The following is a 19499-nucleotide window of genomic DNA, read 5'->3' as shown; positions in this document are numbered from 1 at the left end:
CAATCCCCCACCTGCTCCAGCAATGTTATCACTGAATAACTGGAATTAATTATTCTCGAGATGATGATAATGATGCCAAAGAGTTTATCCTAATTAAATGTTCCACCATGAAGAAAGGGCTGAAATTTAGATCAGTAATGATTTAATTTTATTATTGAATCTTTTAGGGACATTCAGTTCTTCTAAGCACAATAATTTGATGAATGGGTGAATCATTTCTAGATTGAGCAATATCTTTATCGTACTTTTTACATTTTACCCAACACTCTTGTCTGCATAATACAGGTTTTATGGAAAAACCCTTACACATGATAAATTTTAAAGATATTTTAGCTAATCTTTGCCACTCTTTCCATGTATTTCCCCTGAATTAAACTAATGTGAGAATTAAACTAACATGAGAATTCCCCTAAGAGAATCGGAAACTTCAAGAAAGACTTGTCATGATAGTATGTCAGATATTAACCTCACACTCATATAGAAAGGAGTGACACACAGTTATATGAAATATAGAGATATTTAGAAGAATATATTTATTAATTATAAATCTCATTCATATTGCCACATAGACATTAATACTTTAAATAGCATAAGTAATGTCATTAGAATGCTAAACAAAAAAATGTCAGCTACACAGTTGGTAGACACATGTTCTTAAATGTTTTAAAGAAGATATCTTAGAATAGAATAGTAATTGAATCTACATTACACAATTATTTAAATTTGTTTGTATTATTTTAATCATGAAAAAATAGAAGTTGTTTATTTAAGTGCACTACTCTATGTTAATACTTATTCCACTAAACTCAACTACAGTGTCCAAGACCCAAATTTATGGAGAAATTCCAGGAGTTTCCTCTGGGTACAAAAGGAACCCTGTAAAAATGCTGTCATCCTCAGCACTGGAATAAACACCATTCCAATCTTTTGACAATTCCAACCACACTCGATCTCCTACACTTAATTTCAGGATGATGAGGAGAGAGGCCTGGTCTACTTCCTGACCATAGAGAGTTTCTCTGGACTTGAACTGCTTCTTATTCTGGGCCACCAGGCTGATCCAAGCAGGTCGACCCTTCACAGTAACATGGTAGGAAAAAACATATGTCCCAGGAATACTGCAATTAAATTTTCCAGTGGCAGGGTTGTAATCCCCTTGGTCATTATATAAAACCTTGTCAAATTTGATGGGGAGGTTGGGAGGAGGGAATGGCTTTGACAAAGCTGCACTGAAAGCTGACTGCAGGACTTTGGCAACCTCACCCTTGGAGCCCTTGAAGCCCCGCGAGCCCTTCTTCCCAATAGGTCCTCGGACCCCTTTGCTCCCAAGGTCACCCTTTGGCCCAGCAGGTCCCACAAGACCAGGAGTACCTAACTCTCCTTTTTCTCCTTTAACACCTGGATCTCCTTTGGCCCCAGGCAGACCCTCAGAGCCCCTTTTGCCTTCTGTCCCAATGTCTCCTTTGCTACCTTTTTCTCCTTTTACCCCCTCCTCCCCTTTTTGCCCTTTTCCTCCCCTCTCTCCAGAATCTCCACAGTAGCCTTTCTGCCCCATCTCCCCCTTCTCTCCCTTGGCCCCAGGCCCTCCGTTCAAGCCTGGGGAGCCCACAGGCCCCGGGTCTCCTTTGTCTCCTTTGGTGACATTCCCACATGGGTCCCCCTTTGAGCCTTTTTGTCCTTTTACTCCTGCCAAGCCAATGTTTCCTTTATCCCCCTTAGGACCAAGTCCACCTGAAATGAAAAATTAAAATAATGTTTAAAGATCACAAAAGCTACAAACAAGATGTTATTACCACAGAGCTCAAAAAATAGGAATAAAATCTATTACATTGGACATGGAAACCCCTTCTTGCCTAGCAAAGGCTGTGACCAGCAACCATAAATGCAATGAGCAATTTATAGTATGTCATAATCTCAGAAAGGGAAAAGTTAGTGCTTCCAAGAAATAATACTTTTATTCGGAATTCGCACATCTAGTTCCTTTCTCCACTTTTAAGATAATAAAGAATATTAGAACTATAACTGCTTACTGTATACCATTATCCTTTGCATTTTGGCCCATCTCAAATATTCTCCTAAATCTCCATATTGTCTATCCAAACTCAATATCTTACAAGGCATAGAAACTAAAACCCAGAAAATTGACCGCTAGAGAGAGGAACTATTTTTACCTAGTCTCTAAACTCCTAGATATATTTCAATCGCACACTGAATTATTTGAAAAATAGTAGTAATTTATATTTCCATCTTACCTCTCTGAAAACTTTAAATACAAACAGGAAGAAAACAAGGGCTTTATTGCACTCATGATTGTGCACAATTAAATATTTTTAATTGTACCTGGTTCTCCAGGTTTTCCTGGGTATCCTGGAACTCCACTTGTCCCTTGGTCCCCACGCTCTCCCTTTAGTCCTAAAATAATACCAAGATTAACTTTTTTCCAACTATGTCATTTATGATATATCAAACATCCCTTTCACAACCATGTCACATTCCAGTGTTTCCTTTAATCAAAATGGTTAAAAGTTAAAATAATGTGAAAAGGAAATGTATTGACTGTGATTAGGAATGCTTAATTTTAATTAATGGTAAACCATTTAAAGGAGATTGGGAGGTAATGCCAATCTCTCATCAATTGGAACACTTGTAAATTACAAAGTATATAGCACATCCCCTTCAAAAATGGTAGGGCAAATACTTGTGTTTTCACTTTTATCACAGAAGAAAGTGACATGTGAAAAAATCAAAAATTTGTACACAGCCAAACATGACTGTATATCACCTTCTTTGGCATCAATTTGTCAACTTTATTATTTATATTATGACTAACAATTTTATTTCATTTTTGTCAGAAAAAAATAAATCCTAAATCAAATTGACAGTGATGAGAATAAGCTCCCCTAATTTCACAGCAGCAACTAAAGAAATCCCATTAGGTCACTCAACAGCTTTCTAAATAGCTACCTCCTCTATTACCACTCCACATAAAATACAAAATTTGGAAAATAAACCATAGGCCATCAGGAAAATATCTGTATGCATTTTGAGAGAATCCAATGCTGAAAGGAAGTGAAGGACCAAACCTATTCCCAGTCCTTGTTAATAATCAAACATTGACCTTCCTCACAAATATTTATGTTCTCAAGTTTTTTAAGGGATTTCATTGCTTGTACTGAATTAATCAAATAGTCATTAACCAGAATGTAGGCATTCAACTCTTTTTTTTTTTTTTTTTTTTTACTTTCTTAGTCAAGAGTCCAAGCTAAGTCTGGAAGTAAAAGGATAGTAAAGTTGCCACTTTAGAGACTTGACTGAATGAATCTCTACTTTTGATCCTTCATCAAAGTATATTCTTAAGAACCTTATGATACTTCCCTGCATTTTCTTCTTCTTCCAGAAGTCTAGCTTCCAGAATGTATGAATCACTGGGGAGGTTCATCACTCATCTTTATTTCACAGGGTTTTCTACTAACATAATTCAGCCACAAAAGGATTAAATGTTTCTGAGAATGAAAATCGCATAACTGACAAGTGTGAAGTAGCTCTTTCTTACCTTAGCATCTTTTTTGAGTAATTACTTCACTGAATGTTCTAACAGAAATGAGTTAGGCAGTTCCTGAGCCATGTGGAGGGTGATGTATAGATGATATTAGGTCTTTTGACATGTGACACTGAAGCTCAAACATTGAACTTGATGGATAGATGGTATTTCTACAGGCTGCTCCTATTCACTGAGGAATTTCTCAATGTCCCAGTGAATCTGTAATCTTTCCTCAGTACCTTGGAGCACTTACAGACCCAGGGATTTCCTGAGGCAGGAAAGCCTTCTTTACTGACACACCTATGGAATTATAGGATTTCTGAGCAGGAAAAGATCTATGAAAGCACTCATAACTACAAATTTTCTTTGATAGTAAATAGGGGTATAAATAAGTATCTAGTCCATTCCCCTCAATTTCCAGGCAAGGTAAAGCCACTGGTCCAAAGTCACTGTTATACACTTAATACTTCTGTTTTAATTCATGGCTCTGCCCACCATCAACACTGCCTCTAATTTCAAAGTGAGTTACTGGAAATGGCAAACTCTCCTTAGCAGGCATACTAAGTTGAATATTCTAGAGGATTGCTGGTTCTGGTTAGTTCTATTTACTATGAAATTAATTTGCATCATAAGTATGAGCCCACATGGAATGTACAGGAAAGTACTCTTCCCCACAGACTATACCTGTGGCTTCCAGTCACTGGGTCAACCAGGTGACCAATGAGAAATAGGAAAGTTGTGTAATTCTGTGTGTGTGTGTTTGTGTGTGTGTGTGTGTGTGTGTGTGTGTGATGTTCCCAGATAAGTTTAGAATTTCTCAACTGGTTATTTATACATATAATACTTCTATATCAAATTAATTCACAAAATGCTTTAACAAGTACTTAACTATTTAAAAACTGACATACCTTCAAGAATCAAGACTTTTACTTAGCAAATTGCTCTCCTTAAAAATGATGCAAAATGTCCCTTGAGGTGTTGGCATGAAATGAAATTAAATGATTTACCTACCCTTCTCTCCTTTCTGGCCTTTTGAGCCTTGGGGTCCAATGATTCCTGGTGGCCCTGGGATCCCCATATTACCAGCCTCTCCTTTAGGACCTGGAAATGGGGATTTAAAACCATCAATATAGAAAAATTCTCTTTTGAAATTCATTAGTGTGGGGGATGAGAGAGACAGTCATTTTTTGAAACTAATAACTGTCAATGTCCTAATCATAAAATCAGGTGAAAATAAACTATTACAGAGTTCTAAGGGCAATATTTTTGTCTGATTTGCAATTTTGTACACCTGAATAGATAAATTGAGCCCATTAGTACTTGTCACTGTATTCATGGCAGTGATCAAATGATTCAGGGAAGCAGCACTACATCAAACAGCAAGAACAAAATAATTACCTGACACTAAAACTTATATGGACCACACTTTCAAATTGGAAGTAAAAACACAATACCTAGCACTTTTATATTCCCCATTCATCCATGTATTCATTCGTTTGGGAACTATTTCTGAGGCCTCCTATACGAAAAGCCCCCTGCTAGGTGTTAGGAACACAGCCATCAACATACCAGCAATCCCAATCCCCACAAAACTGAGACTCCATGAAAGATAAGGATTAAACAGATAACCAAACAAATAAGTAAAAATTGCTACACTGTCATTGATAACATAAAGAAAAATAGGAAGGTCTATTATAAAGTAGGGTAAAAAGAACCTAACATATTTATGGGATCAGCAGAGAGCTCCCTAAGAAAATGGTATTAAGACTCAATGAATTCACTAGGATTTCCCAAAACTAGCAGGTAGTTATTTCAGGAAAGTAAGAATAGAAAAGACCATAGTGTTTTTAAGCACCTGAAAAAAGGGCACTATGGTTGAATAGTGGTCAAGGATGAGAGGAAGCTGAGAGGCAGGCAAGGGTCAGATCACCCAAAGCTCAGACCACATTGGGTATCCTTATTCACCAGAGCAGTTCAGATTCCTTCCACTTACCTGGACCACACAGGGGCCTCAAGCCTAGGAAAATTATTCTTCCTGAAACCCAAGTCCTATTCCAGACATAAGAATTACTTCCCAAATTGAATAATTTAAGGCCAGTTTCTTTGAAAGTTAACCATATAGATAAGTATATTCAATGAAATTATAATACTTCATCTTAAGGAATAGAATGAAATTATATTCAATAGAATTCTTCTTTAAAAGAATACAGTATTTGTTTGGAAGAAAACTTTCAATAAATTGCTTGCAATGGAAATCAAGGCTGAAGGCAAGCTCAAATAACCAAGGGCTAATGGCTAAGCTCCTCTGTCTAGGAAAGAAAGGATTATAGGGAGAAGAGACATGGAGAAAGAAGAAGCGAAGTAGGAGCAAGCAAGATGGTCAATTTCATTTCCCTGTGCAATACCTCCCCTGCCTCACGGCCCCCAAAAGCTCAATGTGGTACTACTGAGGAAAGTGATAAAGTGCTATACCCAGGCTGGCACCAGGTACACACAACAACTACACATGAGGATGCAGAGGAGAGCAAGGCTACTCCTTTCATCCAGGTGAAATGTATGTCCAGGTGTGATTTTCATAATTACCATGAGACGAAACATGAAGGAAAAAGCTGAGGCTTCAAGGTGCACAAATTGATTTTGACTCCAGGTTCTGCACTCATAGGTGATTTACCACACATTCCCTGGACTGTGATCAAATCATCAGGTAAAATGTGATGATATTTTTAAGATTTCTATAAAGAGTTGATATAATATAAAATGCCAACCATTCTTGACAGGTAGAACCTAGTATCATAACTGAACTAAAGAGAGAAGGAGGAGATAAGACTTTAAATAGAATTTTACCTTTGCTAGTTATTAGAATATATCTGAATATTTCAAAATGTTTTCATTCAGAAAGTTTATAGACTAGTGACTTTCAAAAGTAGATAATGCAAAATGTGATGTTTACAAAGTGTTTGTATATGTGTTCATGTACCAAGGACTGAAAATTAGTGAAGGAGAATTAAAATGGTTGGATTTTAGTAGCTTTCTTTTTCTTTTTCAAGTTTGTTCAATGTTTCTCTTATACTTGATTTCTAATGAAAGAAAGGAAAGCAGAGTGGAGAGGAGAGGAGTGAAGGAGAAGGGAGGAGAGAAGGAAGAAATATTTTTTAAAATACTACTAAAGCTGGAACATCTGTCTCTCTCTGAATCTCAAAAGTGGTATCCTGTCATATAAGGCTCAAGAGTATTCCACAAGACAGGACTATACTCCTACCATAGCTAACTGTAAAGATAAAAATGATTAACTGAGTATTTATTTTATTCCAGGCACCATGGTGAGTTCTTGCTGATTCTGTGAAGTCAGTATCATTCTTAGCCCATTTTACCATTTTGGAAACTAAGACTAACAGAAGTAATGAAGCTTTCCTAGGTTAAGACCATGATAGAGTCAATATTCTCAGCATTTAAGCACGGTCCAGTCAGACTAAGAGAAGCTAATAACCTGAAATCTTCAAAATATTTGTCACACGGGTTTAGAGGAGGGTTTGAACTCCAAGAACTGCCCAGTCAAATACATGACTGGGTAAAACAAAAGCCTGATGTTGTAGACTTCCTAGCCTTAGATGACAGCTTAGCAACCAGCTATGTCTACTTGACTCTGCTTGGGGTTTCCACTCACAAGCAGCTTGCCAGTCAAACAGGATGCTAAGAAAAGTTCTGGTAAATATGACTTTCTCTGACTCAATACATTTTGTATGTGTTAACAACCCTGAAATCTTGATGCCTCTGGCCACTGCCCATCTCCTTCACCCCTTAATTCAGCCCTGCATAAATGCTGAGTTTGATCCTACAATGGGATGAAATGAATGAAAAACCTTTAAAGATATATAATTACTGATTTTAAAACTTTCTATTCTTCAGGCAAGACACAGCAAACATCAACATGATTTTTTTTCAGGGAATAGCAAATTTGAAATTGACATTCTGATCTTAATTCTACCTTGAATTTTCTATGCTACATGACATATAAAAGTCAAAATGTATTATGATAATACTGAAAGTATAATCATTTAATATATTCATATATATTAAAGACATCTGATATTTTGAAATAAATAACCACAGTGTTCAATGGAGAAAATTACTAGGCAAGGACATAGTATTGCTTCAGAATTTCAATGAGGAGCAAAACGAATCCTGCACTTCATTCTCTACCTCACAGGCATTCCATCTCTAATCCTAACTACAAATAGCACTCAAAAAATCCATCAGTCAGCACACATTCTTACCAGGCAATAGAATTTTCATCTACCTTTTTAATTCAGTCATTAATGAAAAGACTGTACTGGTAATATATGCAGCTTGAAGATCTGCAGCATCGATGCTGGGGTCAGAAGTCCCTGCCTTAACTCTAACCAGCACTTTCCAAGAGAAATTTCTGCAGTGATAGAAATGTTCTGTAATACCTGTGCTGCTCAATCAAGTAATCACTGGCCACATATGATTATTGGGCATTTGAAATGTGGCTGTGATTGTGGAACTGAATTGCTTATCTTATTTAATTTTAACTTTAATATGTATTAATAACCATGCATGTAGCTAGTGACTACTATGCTGGGCAGCACAGCACCCATTTGTATTTGCATCTGTCACAATGTCATTCCTAGGCCTATTACCATCTGCATGACAGTGTAGAAACCCTTGGAGCAATGCCATGCCCTGACCCATCTCTTTATTGATGTACAGGTGAGAAACATAACTTCCTGCATTTTCAAATACCTGATTTTCCAGTCTTTCCAGGTTCTCCTTTCTGCCCCGCAATAGGTGAGCAACAATGACAACAATTCAAAAAGAAATCAGCTGTTTCAAGAGTGAAGTTTTCAAAGGAAAAGAGACTGGTGGTGGTGAAGGCAAATTCCTGGGCTGAGGGCTCAGCAGTTGGTTCTGCCACTGCAGGCATTTCCATGAAGGGGTTTACTTCTTCCTCCTGAGGTGAGCTGCTGGTTGGCTTTAGAACCTTGGGCATCTCTTCTCCCTCAGATTTCTTCGTAAATTTGATATATGGTGTGGTCTTTGCTCTTGTGTCCACACCAACAATAGCCAAAATAATTAAAATGACACAAATCCAAGAAAACATCCACATATTTGAAACTGGAAGAAAGATATGATAAGAAAATATATATAAATTATATGCATTTCAAATGAAAAGACTAACTGAAATAAATATATACTTATATGGGAGAAATATATGCATATATGAGTCATAAGAATGAACAGAATGCATAATATAAAATGATATATTGTTGATATACTTTTATATGTAAATGTGTTCTTGAATCAAAACCAAATATTTTATTTACTTGAAGTATTCATTATAAGGAACAGTTCTCCTTTGCTTCAGTTCTCCTTTCTGGTTTTCTCAGTGTTACATGTTTTAAAGTACTGTTCTCAATCATTCAAATTATCTTGCCAAATACCAAACATGATCTATAATAAATGCAACACGACTTAATAGCTCACATACCCTGTGGAAAAAATATGTGTAATTTCCTGACTGACCTCACTCAGATTTATAGGAATCAAATATATTTGTATTAAAGAGAGATGAAAAATATTGAACTGAATAGTTTATTCCAGCAAACTCAATTATTTCAAGAAAAAAAATACTGGTGAAATAGTCTTTAAATCTACTATGGATAATGGTGCTGTTGTGAGAGCACTCTTTTGGAATCTATTATAATTAACAGAGAGGGAGATGATTAAAAAAATCATAAATTTGAATATATCCTATGTCCTTAGATTCTTTACATGCCATTTAACTCTTCACTTCTTGCTCTATAATTCAGGGAGTTTTCTGAAAACTCATATTTATCCTTATATTATTCTAATGGGAAAAGTGTGGTTATTCTTATTCAGGTTTTTATCAATGTCCAAAGTAATATGATATAAGGTTTGCAATAAAGTAAAATTGTAATAGTTCACAGTATCCCATTCCCCATCAATTCCCAGAAGTCTGGTATCTGCTAACAGATAGCCAAGGTTAGAAATGTGTGTTTTCTGTTAGGAGAAAGAACAATTAGGATAATTAGTGAGAGAATAAAGACAAAAAAAATAAGGATAGTAAAAAAAAAAAAAAAAAGCCTACTATGTATAGGGCCCCTACTATGAGCAGGTGCCTTACATTATCAAGTCAGTCAGTTCTCAAAACAACTATGCCAGGTAGGTGACACACTTCTTCACCTTCACAGAGGAGGAAACAGCCATCAAGGGGTTACATATCTTGTCCGGGTCACATAACCAGTAAATTATGGACTTAGGACTTAAATCCAGGTCTCTTTAATTTCAAACCTAAACCCTTTCCACAAATCATGTGGCATTTATAAGGATGGGATTAAAGAATAATAAATCCAAGGGTAGCTCAATGGAACAGAGCCATGGAGGAGACAGACATAAATCAGAGCAGATGAGAAGAGACAAGATAAGACACTTCCTCTCCCAGATCATATAAAGATACAAAATGTTAATGTTATACAAAATGTTTCTTTCAAGTTGTCTTTTCTACTATATTATCCATTTAATCAGTATTTACTGACTATCAACAATGTCACCAGCAGTGCAGAATTAGACATGATGACACCAAACATAAGCCACGTCTCTGTCGCTAGTGTACAGTCCAGAAAGGAGCAAGGAGAGGCAACAAAAACAAAGAGGGGCAAGTGTGAAGGGCAACGCATCATGCTGCCTTTCTCCAAATACAGATCCCTCTCTCACACACCCTCTACACCACACAAGTGAGCACACCAAACACAGTTACCACACACCAGTCAGTCAAATTCAGCCCCAGCAAAGACTATAGAATATTGTTGAAATACAAAATAACTGAACTTTCAAAGCTCATACAATTGTATTCAATAAAATAATCATTGTTCAACAAACATTTATTTGAACATCTAAGAAGTCCTGGGGTGGATCCTATAATAGGAAGCCATGTAAAACCCTGTTCCATCCTTAAGGATCTTTTCCACAGTAAACATCCATTTATAGCCAGTCCCACATCTTTAGATATAGAGAAATAGATTTGGCAAAAGGCCCAAAGTGAAATATTAGTGATTTTTAATTCTCGCACCACCTTACTATAGGAAGCACTAGAGTTTGCAGAATACCAAGTGTTAAAGCTCTAGGACGTTTTCTGTTATCTGTAAAAAGTGAGGGCATGTGGGGAAATAATCTTTCTTTTTCCTTAATAGAACATCTCTGTGTTATTCTTCCATACGTACCAAGTATTTTTGACCCTGCAAACGTATTGTGATAGGATCTTAGTAAACCAGTCCTGAGAGTGCAGGCAAGAGAGGGATTGAAAGACAAAGGTAAAGGAAGGAATTCAACACTGAGAACCTGGCAGTCATTGCTCTAGGCGCTACATAATTGTTGCGTCAGTTGTATCACACAAGAACCATGCAAGATAAGATTTATTATGCACCTACAACTGGTTATAAAACAAAGGCACAGAGATGTTAAGTGGCCTGCCCAAGGTGACAGTGTTAGGAACAGGGGAGCTGAGATCAAAATATAGTCCACTTGACTCTGAAGCGCACTTCCTACTATATCATGCTGCTTGGGGATTAATGAGTGATCAGAGATGCTGTAGAAATAAATTGAAGTTGGATCCTTCATAAAGTTGAACTCTGAGCCATTTTGTTGAAAAGTGACCTCCTGCAGACAGGAACTGAGAAATTATTGAGAAAAATGAAGAAGGAAAAAGGGAGAAGTCTGGTTCTGACAGGAGAACACATTGGTGCTGGGCAAACAAAGTAACTGACAATAGGTCAAAAGATTACAGAAAAGAATGGACAGAGCCAACTAGTATAAGGAGGGTGCTCAGTGTCCCTATCTGAGGGCATGAATTGTTCTCATCTGTTTCTCTTTCATTGTGGGTTCCTGCTTCCCAATTGAAATAAGGACAATGTCATCAGCACTTTAAGACTGTGATAGAGTTCTCCCAAAAAGCTGGAGATGAGGAAAACACAAAGCCCTTTGAGATTGCAGCAATTACTGGTAGTAAACTGATCAATGATACAGGCATATCATTTCTTTTTCTAATAATAATAACATTGTGACAGAGTAACAATCCCAAGCCTAGATCTTAGGGACATGTGTGTTTTCACTTGCTTTCTTACCCTCTGCCATTGCCATCAGAAGGATGTGAATGGACTAGATACTAGTCACAGGAGGAAGATGAGGGACACATGGATAGAGTTGCCCCCTCAGCTGCCCTAGCCAAACACACTCTAGAGTACAGTCCCCAAATGCCCAGGTAAGGCTTCCTGAGACAAACAGATTCCATAACCTCAAATCTCTGTTCCAGTTATCTATTGCTGTTTAACAAAGTAGCCCAAACTCTGTGCCTTAAAACAACAGCAATTGTATTATGGCTAACAATTTTGTGGGTCAGATATTCAGGCCTGGATTGGTCAGGTAATTCTTCTGCTCTGTGAGGCATTGACAAAGTCATTTAGTAGTGTTCAACTGATGGATGGGCTAGTTGGGAGAGGCTAACCTACAACTATGGTGTCCCAATAGAAATAGAAAAAGGCTGAACTCAACTTGTACTTTTGATCACATAGTCTCACTAGTTTGCCAATCTCAAATACTCAAACATACATCAAGGCTCAGAGCTTCCAAAAAGTGTGTTCCAAAAACATGGAATCTGCCAACCTAGTAAGACTGTACCTGAAAACTGGCATAGTGACACTTACATTGAATTCTGTTAGTCAAAGCAGTCACAGAGACCAGCCATACTCAGATGGAGGGGGCATAGACCTCACTTCTCAATGGATCAAATCATTCCTGTCCATCTTGAGCCTACCACAGACACACCAGCAATAGTCGGCCACAGAACTTCAGTGTATTTAGGCAGCAAAAGCTAAATGATGTCAAACGTTCCAACCATAAGCCTAACGTTTTTGCTACCTTTGAGACAAAACTAAGAAGTCTCCAAGCAGTATCACCCTACCTCCACCTCAGCAGCAGCATGCTCTGAGCTCCTCCCCGTTATCTTTCAGCCCCCATGCCCCTGAAGTTCTCTCACCCACTGAAAGTGTTCAAGCAGAAATTGGGCCACATTCACCTTTATTGAGATGCTATCAGGAGAGGTGTATGGGGTGTGTGTGTGTGTGTGTGTGTGTGTGTGTGTGTGTGTGTGTAATGCTGAAGGTAAGACCCAGCTCCTTGCACATGCTAGACAAGTACTCTGCCACTGAGCTCCATCTCCAGCTCTTAGAAGGGATGTTAGAAGATTGAATATCCCTTCCAACCTGACATTCTGTGATGTTGTCTTATCGCAGTGGGCACTCTATCAACATATGAAATGTAGCACATTTCATAAGATTTCATTCGAAAGGCAAAAAGTATTATGTCTCATCTAATCATATACTCCTCTCTCATTAAGTAGCCCAAGATTGAGAGGACATTCATTGAAGATTTGGTAGTTCTTTTCTCAGTGAAAGTAAGGTGTTTATATTGACCTAACAGTGTGTATTTGTGAGATGACTGACAAGATATTAAGATAAGGACCATATATTATAAATAAATTTAGATACCAACTATCAAATAACGTAGCATAGAATTGAAATCCATGATCTTTGTAGATAGTCCTGAGTTCCAGGTTCAGATCTACTTATTAGTTGTTTTGTTTGGAGAAAGTAACTATAAATTTTTAATTCTGTGTTCCTCATTTCTAAAATGGTAATATAATAATAGCTATTCCTATTGTGAAACTTATGAATCTTAATAAGATAATGCATGAAAACTTCCGTGTAGTGTCCTCAGTAATGTGTGATAATGTGTGTTTGTGTGTATGTGTGTGTGTGTGAGAGAGAGAGAGAGAGGAGAGAGATCTCATGAAATTAGCCAGAAATAATATTTTAAAGCAGTAACATAACAAGTTTTTCCTAGTCTTGGCTTTGGACATTTGGAATCATTTCCATCCCCTTTAGTCCCTTCCATAAAACTCATGGGCTCAAAGACTGAGAACTACATTGCCTAGAAGCTCTTGCCATCAGGGTTCCAGTTTAGTTTCTGCTAATGGAAAAAAAACATACACGGAATGGGTAAGACAGAATGTAGAAGCCCATTGCCTCCTGTAGGCAGCAGCCAGTAAATGCACAGACTTTAGCAGATGTGAAGTTTTGTGGTGGCCTCGGGCACAGCAACATGAAATCCCACCTTGGTTCTGTAGGTAACTATAAGCAGCAGTATTCTGTGGTACCTGCCTGGGCAACAGTAACAATACCCTGATTCTCTGAAAACTAAAGATTAAATTGACAACAGTAGTAGCCCTCCTTGCCCTTTCCCCTTCCCACTTCAATGACTGAATAAGCACCTAATTGCCTATATTAAATCCCTTTCTGCCTAATATACCTACATTGATTCCAGACCAAATCTTATTATCATTTATTCTTCTCCATTTAATTTTAGCTCTATTTCTCTTATTATAAACTCCCAGCCTGCCAGCCTATCTCATGTCTAATTCTTCATTCTTTTTCCTTAACCCAGTCACTCCTTATCCATCTACATCTTTATCCATTACAAAAACAAAAACAAAAAAAATGCCTCCACATTATTTTCAGTCATCAAATAATCCATGCTAGTATTGTATCCCAGTTGTATTATTCATGTTAATTCCCATATGAATATAATTTCAAATAATTTTAGACATGTGGCTATGTGTGTGTATGTTGCATAAGCAAAAAGAGTGGTGATTTTTTTGCCTTATGTAGAGCATTCTTCCCCTTTGATCCTGTGAAACTATAGAGAATTATGAGATATAACTTAAAGTCCATAGCATCCTTTTGCTATTTGGATAGCTGCTTTTGATGTCTCGCATGTTTCATTTAGACCAGTATTTTATGCTCTTTCTTTCCATGCTTGTGTTTCTCTTTCTTTCTTTCTTTCTTTCTTCCTCTATTTCTTTTTTCTTTTGTGTTAGTCAGCTTTTCATTGCTGTGACCAAAATATCCCACAAGAGCAACTTAAAGAAGGAAAAGTTTATCCTTGCTCAGGGTGTCAGAGGTTCAATTCATGGTCAGCTGGTTCCATGGTTTTTAAATTCAGTCTCACACAGAATCTCAGGACATGGGCAAATGTAGACTAGTTCTTTGCCAAAATGTGAAATGAATGGCCTCTAGTCTAATTCCCAACAGAATCCTCCTTCTTCTCTAAAACCTCGTAAGCAAAGGTTTTACCACCTGCATTCTGGTTGGCATTCTTGTCGTCTGCATCTGCACACCCACAAGAATTATCCATTAAACTCTGCTTACAACATTCTAAAGCTTCTCCAGCCCACATATCCAAACTTTTTGAAACTTCTTCCATAAACTTTTCCAAAGGGTTCAGGGTGACCTGAACCAAATGGTCAGATTAGTCATAGCAATTGGTACTTCTTAGTACTAATTTCTTTGTTAATCAGCTTTGTGTTTCTAAGACCAAAATAACTTACAAGAACAATTTAGAGGAGGAAAAGCTTAATTTGGGGGGCTCACAACTCAGAGGTTTAATCCATGGTTGACGAAGTGCATTGCTCTGGGCCCACAATAAAGAAGTACATCATGGCAGAAGGGCATGGTGGACAGAAGCAGATTCCCACATGGCAGCCAGGAATCAGGGTAGGAGGGACCCCAGACAAGAACAGCTCTTTCAGGACACACCCACAGTGACCCATCTCCTTCAGTCATGCCCAATCTGCCTACAGTTACCACCCCATTAATTCATTCAAGCTAAGATGAACTGATTAGGTTAAGGCTCTCACAATCTAATCATTTAACCTCCTGCATTAACACGGAAGCTTTTGGGTCACACCTCATATCCAAACCATAACACCATAAGCCCTTAGACAAATTAACCTAACAAAAAAGACAGAAAAACTAAATTAATAAAATTAGAGATGAAAAAGGAGAAATCACCAACCACAAAAATCACAGAAATCCAGAGGATCATTAGGGAATATTTTGAAAACTTATACTCTAATAAATTGGAAAACCCAGAAGAAATGGACATATTTTTAGATACATATGACCTGCCAAAACTGAATCAAGAGGACATATAAAACCTAAACATACCAATACCTCACAATGAGATAGAAGCAATAATAAAATCCTTCCAACAAAGAAAAGCCCAGGACCAGATGGAGTCTCAGTTGAATTCTATCAGACCTTTAAAGAAGAACTAATACCAGTGGTCCTCAAATTATTCCATAAAATAGAAATAAATAGAATACTTCCAAATGTACTCTATGAAGCCAATATTATCCTCAAACCAAAACTGGATAAGGATACATCAAAGGAAGAAAAACTATAGATCAATATCTCTGATAAACGTAGATACAAAAGTCCTTAATTAAATATTAGCAAATCATATTCAACAACATACTAAGGAGATTGTTCATTATGACCAAGTCGATTTTATCCCAGGAATGCAAGGGTGAGTTAACATATGCAAATCAATAAATGTAATTCACCACATAAATAGAATTAAAGATAAAAGTCACATAGTCCTCTAGATAGGTGCCAAAAAATCCTTTGACAAAATTCAGCACCCATTTATGATAAAAACACTGAAGAAACTAGGGATAAAGGAACCTACCTCAGTATCTTAGGATATATTTGACAAACCCAAGTCAACATCATAGTGAATAGGGAAACTGAAAGCATTTCCTTTAAAATTCAGAATAAAATAAGGATGTCCACTCTCACCGCTCCTATTCAATACAGTACTAGAAAGTCTAGTCAGAGCAATTAGGCCTGAGAAGTAAATAAAAGGGATAAAAATATGGAAGGAAGAAGTTGAATTATCACTGTTCGCAGATTATTAAATTGTATACTTAGAAGGTCCAAAACACTCCACCAGAAGACTGCTAGGGCTAAGAAACAAATTCAGTAAAGTAGCAGGTTATAAAATCAACATACAAAAATCAATCACTTTCCTATACATCAGCAATGAATCTCTTGGGAAAGAAATCAGAAAAACAATCCCATTCACAATTGCCTCAACAACAACAACAACAAAACAGAAACAAACCTAACCAAGGAAGTGAAAGACCTCTACAATGAAAATTACAGAACACTGAAGAAAAACTTAAATTGAAGAGGACACAAGAAAATGATAAGACCACTCATGTTCAGGAATAGGCAGAAATAATTAATATTGCTAAAATGGCAATACTATCAAAAGCAATATACAGATTCAATGCAATCCCCATTAAAATACCAATGACTTTACATAGTTTCACAGAACTAGGGGGAAAAAATGTCCTAAAATTCTTTTGGAAGAGTAAGAACCCAGAATAGTCAGTGCAATTCTAAACCAAAAAAGAATCACAATCCCTAACTTTAAATTATCCTACAGAATAATAATAACAAAAAACTTCATTGTACATGCATAGAAAAAAGACACATAGAAAAAGACACATTTAAAAAAGGCACATGATACAGAACAGAAGACAGACAAACAGTCTGTGTACAGTCATCTGATCCTTGACAAATGTGCCAAGGAGAAGACACTGGAGAAAACACAGTCTTTTAAGCAAATGATGCTGGAAAACCTGGTTATCTGTATACAGGAGAATGAGACTAGACCCTTACCTCTCATCCTGCATAGAAATCAATTCAACTTAACACCATTTATTCAGTCAACAAATTATTTATTAAAGATCTACTCTCTGTGTGATATACAGGTGAACAAAATATCTGCTGTCATAGACATTATGTTTCAATGGGAATAACAAATATAAAATGGTAAATAAATAAATTTCAGACTGTAATAGTAGTATGGAGAAAATAAGTAAGGGTATTTGATAAAGAATAACAAGGAACTGGGCCCAGTGGCACATGCCTGTAATCCCAGCGGCTTGGAAGGCTGAGGCAGGCAGTTCTCAGGTTCAAAGCCAGCCTCAGCAACAGCAAGCGCTAAGCAACTCAGTGAGACCCTGTCTCTAAATCAAATAGGACTGGGGATGTGACTCAGTGGTCGCGTATCCCACCCCAGCCCAAAGAAAAAGGAAAGAAAAATAATTATTTCAGTCTGTTGGCCAGAGAAAGTCTAACTGAGGAAATAGCACTTAGCTGATAGGAAAGTCCTGAGCAAAAGGCACTGATGAATCAGATGCAAACAGCCTTGGAAAGAACAAGGAAAAGCCCCATAAGAGCTTTTCAATCAGCAGAAACCAGATCCACCTTTGGAGGAGAGAGAAATGAAACCAGTATGCCCCAGATGTGTGGAGTGAGAGGGACAGAGAACTGTGAGGTCATCTGGACGCATCATGCTGCAGCCCATCTCAAGGATTTGAGGTTAATCCTACAGCTATAGAAAGTAACATCTTCACCTTAAATTAGAATTTAACTTTTACTTAGAATTGTAGTTTTAATGAATATAATTTAAATTGAGGGTTAAGAAGAAAGCCAAGTATAATTTTATATATGGGAAATTTCCTAATGGTCAATAATTATTTTCTTTTGGAAATACAGGTTGAGGTTTAAAACCTAAAGTTTTAAACTAAAGTTTTAGTTTAAAATATAGATTGAATCAGGAAAAAAAATGTACTAGGCAGAAGAACCTAGACACATAATTTGTTGACATAGAATTTGTTTACATGGAAATGGTACTTCATCGTCTAAGATCAAAGTAATTAATCCTTATCTTCTCTGGGTGAATTTTAGGAGTGACGTGAGATCTTAACCTCAGCTTCCAATAAAACAACTTGAGTAAGATGAACCTGATTGGACTGAAGGACTTTCTCTGTATTGAGATGTGCAAGCATGAGCCCCAGTCAAGAAATGGTATGACTTCAGGCTTGTTCTGAGGATGTTGGCAGCCCCCTGCGATTTCCCATTTAAATAAGTAATCAAGAGTAATGTTCAAAGTTGGCAGCATCAGCCAAGAGGGAGCATTAACCTCATTGATGCCAAATCCATTCAGGCATGTTCACCCTGAGGAAGAAGGTCCCACAAGAGCAAGTTGCACAAGGATGTCAGGAGAGAAAACAGGGAAGCATATTTGCTGCTGCCACTTCCATCTCCTTCCTCCTGAGAGCTACATCCATTGAACAGTACTCCTCCTTTTTGAGGTTCCAGGTGCTATGCTCTCATTACCTTACAAACCACAAGTGACAGTTTCTGGTAAGCTATTTCCTCCTGTTTTGATTCCGCTGGTAAACTCAGACAGGCAGGCCTTCTGGAGCTCGGATCTTGAGTTCATTCACAAACATAAGCTGCAATCAACAGGAAATAGAAAAAACTTTGTAACCATAGATTCCTATTTCCCTTTTTATTTTTGAAGAGCAATTCCATAGTGATTGTAATCAGCTCTGATAGGATTTGCACATCTCTTTGTGTTGATACATGTGGCAAAAGCATCGTAATTTCTGTTGTCCAGTGAGAAGTTATTTCTTTCAGTATCTAAATAAGTGAACCCATTACAATTTTATTAAGTACATTGAATATAACAGTACATTCTACCAAGTTAAATGCTTCTTGTATTTGACAAGTATGCAGTAAAATAAAAACAGTCTCAGCACTTTTCTGTCAGATGGAAAGGGACTGGCTTTGGTTCAGAGTATAACATTATAAAGAGACCAGCTGCAAATGTGGACACATTTTCCCCCCTCTATGCATGCCAACACTTTTTCGGTTCCTCCTCTGCTCCTCCCACCCTGCCTTAAATCAAAGTAGTAAGTCAGGAAGCAGAACATTATAAGTAGCAGTCGACACCCACAGTGTAGGGTTGGGTATGGAGAAGGAACCTCCATACTTCCAAAAGCAATCAAGTCAGGGCAGGACCAAGTAATAATTCAGGTGGCTGGTTGATGGAAAAATGAAGTCACCTACAAAGGATGAGTAGACAGGTAAAAATGTGGATTAAATTTAGGCACAAAATAAACCCTGGTTCTAAACCTCTAGAGCCTAGAAACGAAAACCTTTTT

General features: G+C 37.3%; 1 protein-coding gene across 1 annotated transcript; it reads right to left on the bottom strand.

The window, feature by feature from the left end:
• Positions 1 to 832: 832 nt before the first annotated feature.
• On the bottom strand, positions 833 to 18768 carry Otol1 (otolin 1). Its single transcript, XM_047563183.1, has 5 exons — positions 18670 to 18768; positions 8306 to 8677; positions 4553 to 4642; positions 2341 to 2412; positions 833 to 1731 (listed from the first exon to the last, which is right to left on the bottom strand). The coding sequence occupies exons 2-5, from the start codon at positions 8667 to 8669 to the stop codon at positions 833 to 835; spliced, it is 1425 nt and encodes a 474-aa protein (XP_047419139.1). The 5' UTR covers positions 8670 to 8677; positions 18670 to 18768.
• Between the last annotated feature and the right edge of the window lie 731 nt (positions 18769 to 19499).

This window comes from Sciurus carolinensis, chromosome 9, assembly GCF_902686445.1.
Source record: "Sciurus carolinensis chromosome 9, mSciCar1.2, whole genome shotgun sequence".
In the NCBI taxonomy this organism is placed as follows: Eukaryota; Metazoa; Chordata; class Mammalia; order Rodentia; family Sciuridae; genus Sciurus; species Sciurus carolinensis.
The sequence above is the reverse complement of the archived record's forward strand: the minus strand, read 5'-3'. Positions and strand labels throughout refer to the sequence as shown.

What these genes read in the sequence shown, in the direction of transcription:
- Otol1 (XM_047563183.1), bottom strand. Translation starts at nt 8,669, where the DNA reads ATGTGGATGTTTTCTTGGATTTGTGTCATTTTAATTATTTTGGCTATT. An exon ending in AGGCCAGAAAGGAGAGAAGG is followed by an intron (nt 2,413 to 4,552) that starts GTAGGTAAATCA and finishes GTATTATTTTAG; the next exon opens with GACTAAAGGGAGAGCGTGGG. An exon ending in AGGAAAACCTGGAGAACCAG is followed by an intron (nt 1,732 to 2,340) that starts GTACAATTAAAA and finishes TTTTCATTTCAG; the next exon opens with GTGGACTTGGTCCTAAGGGG.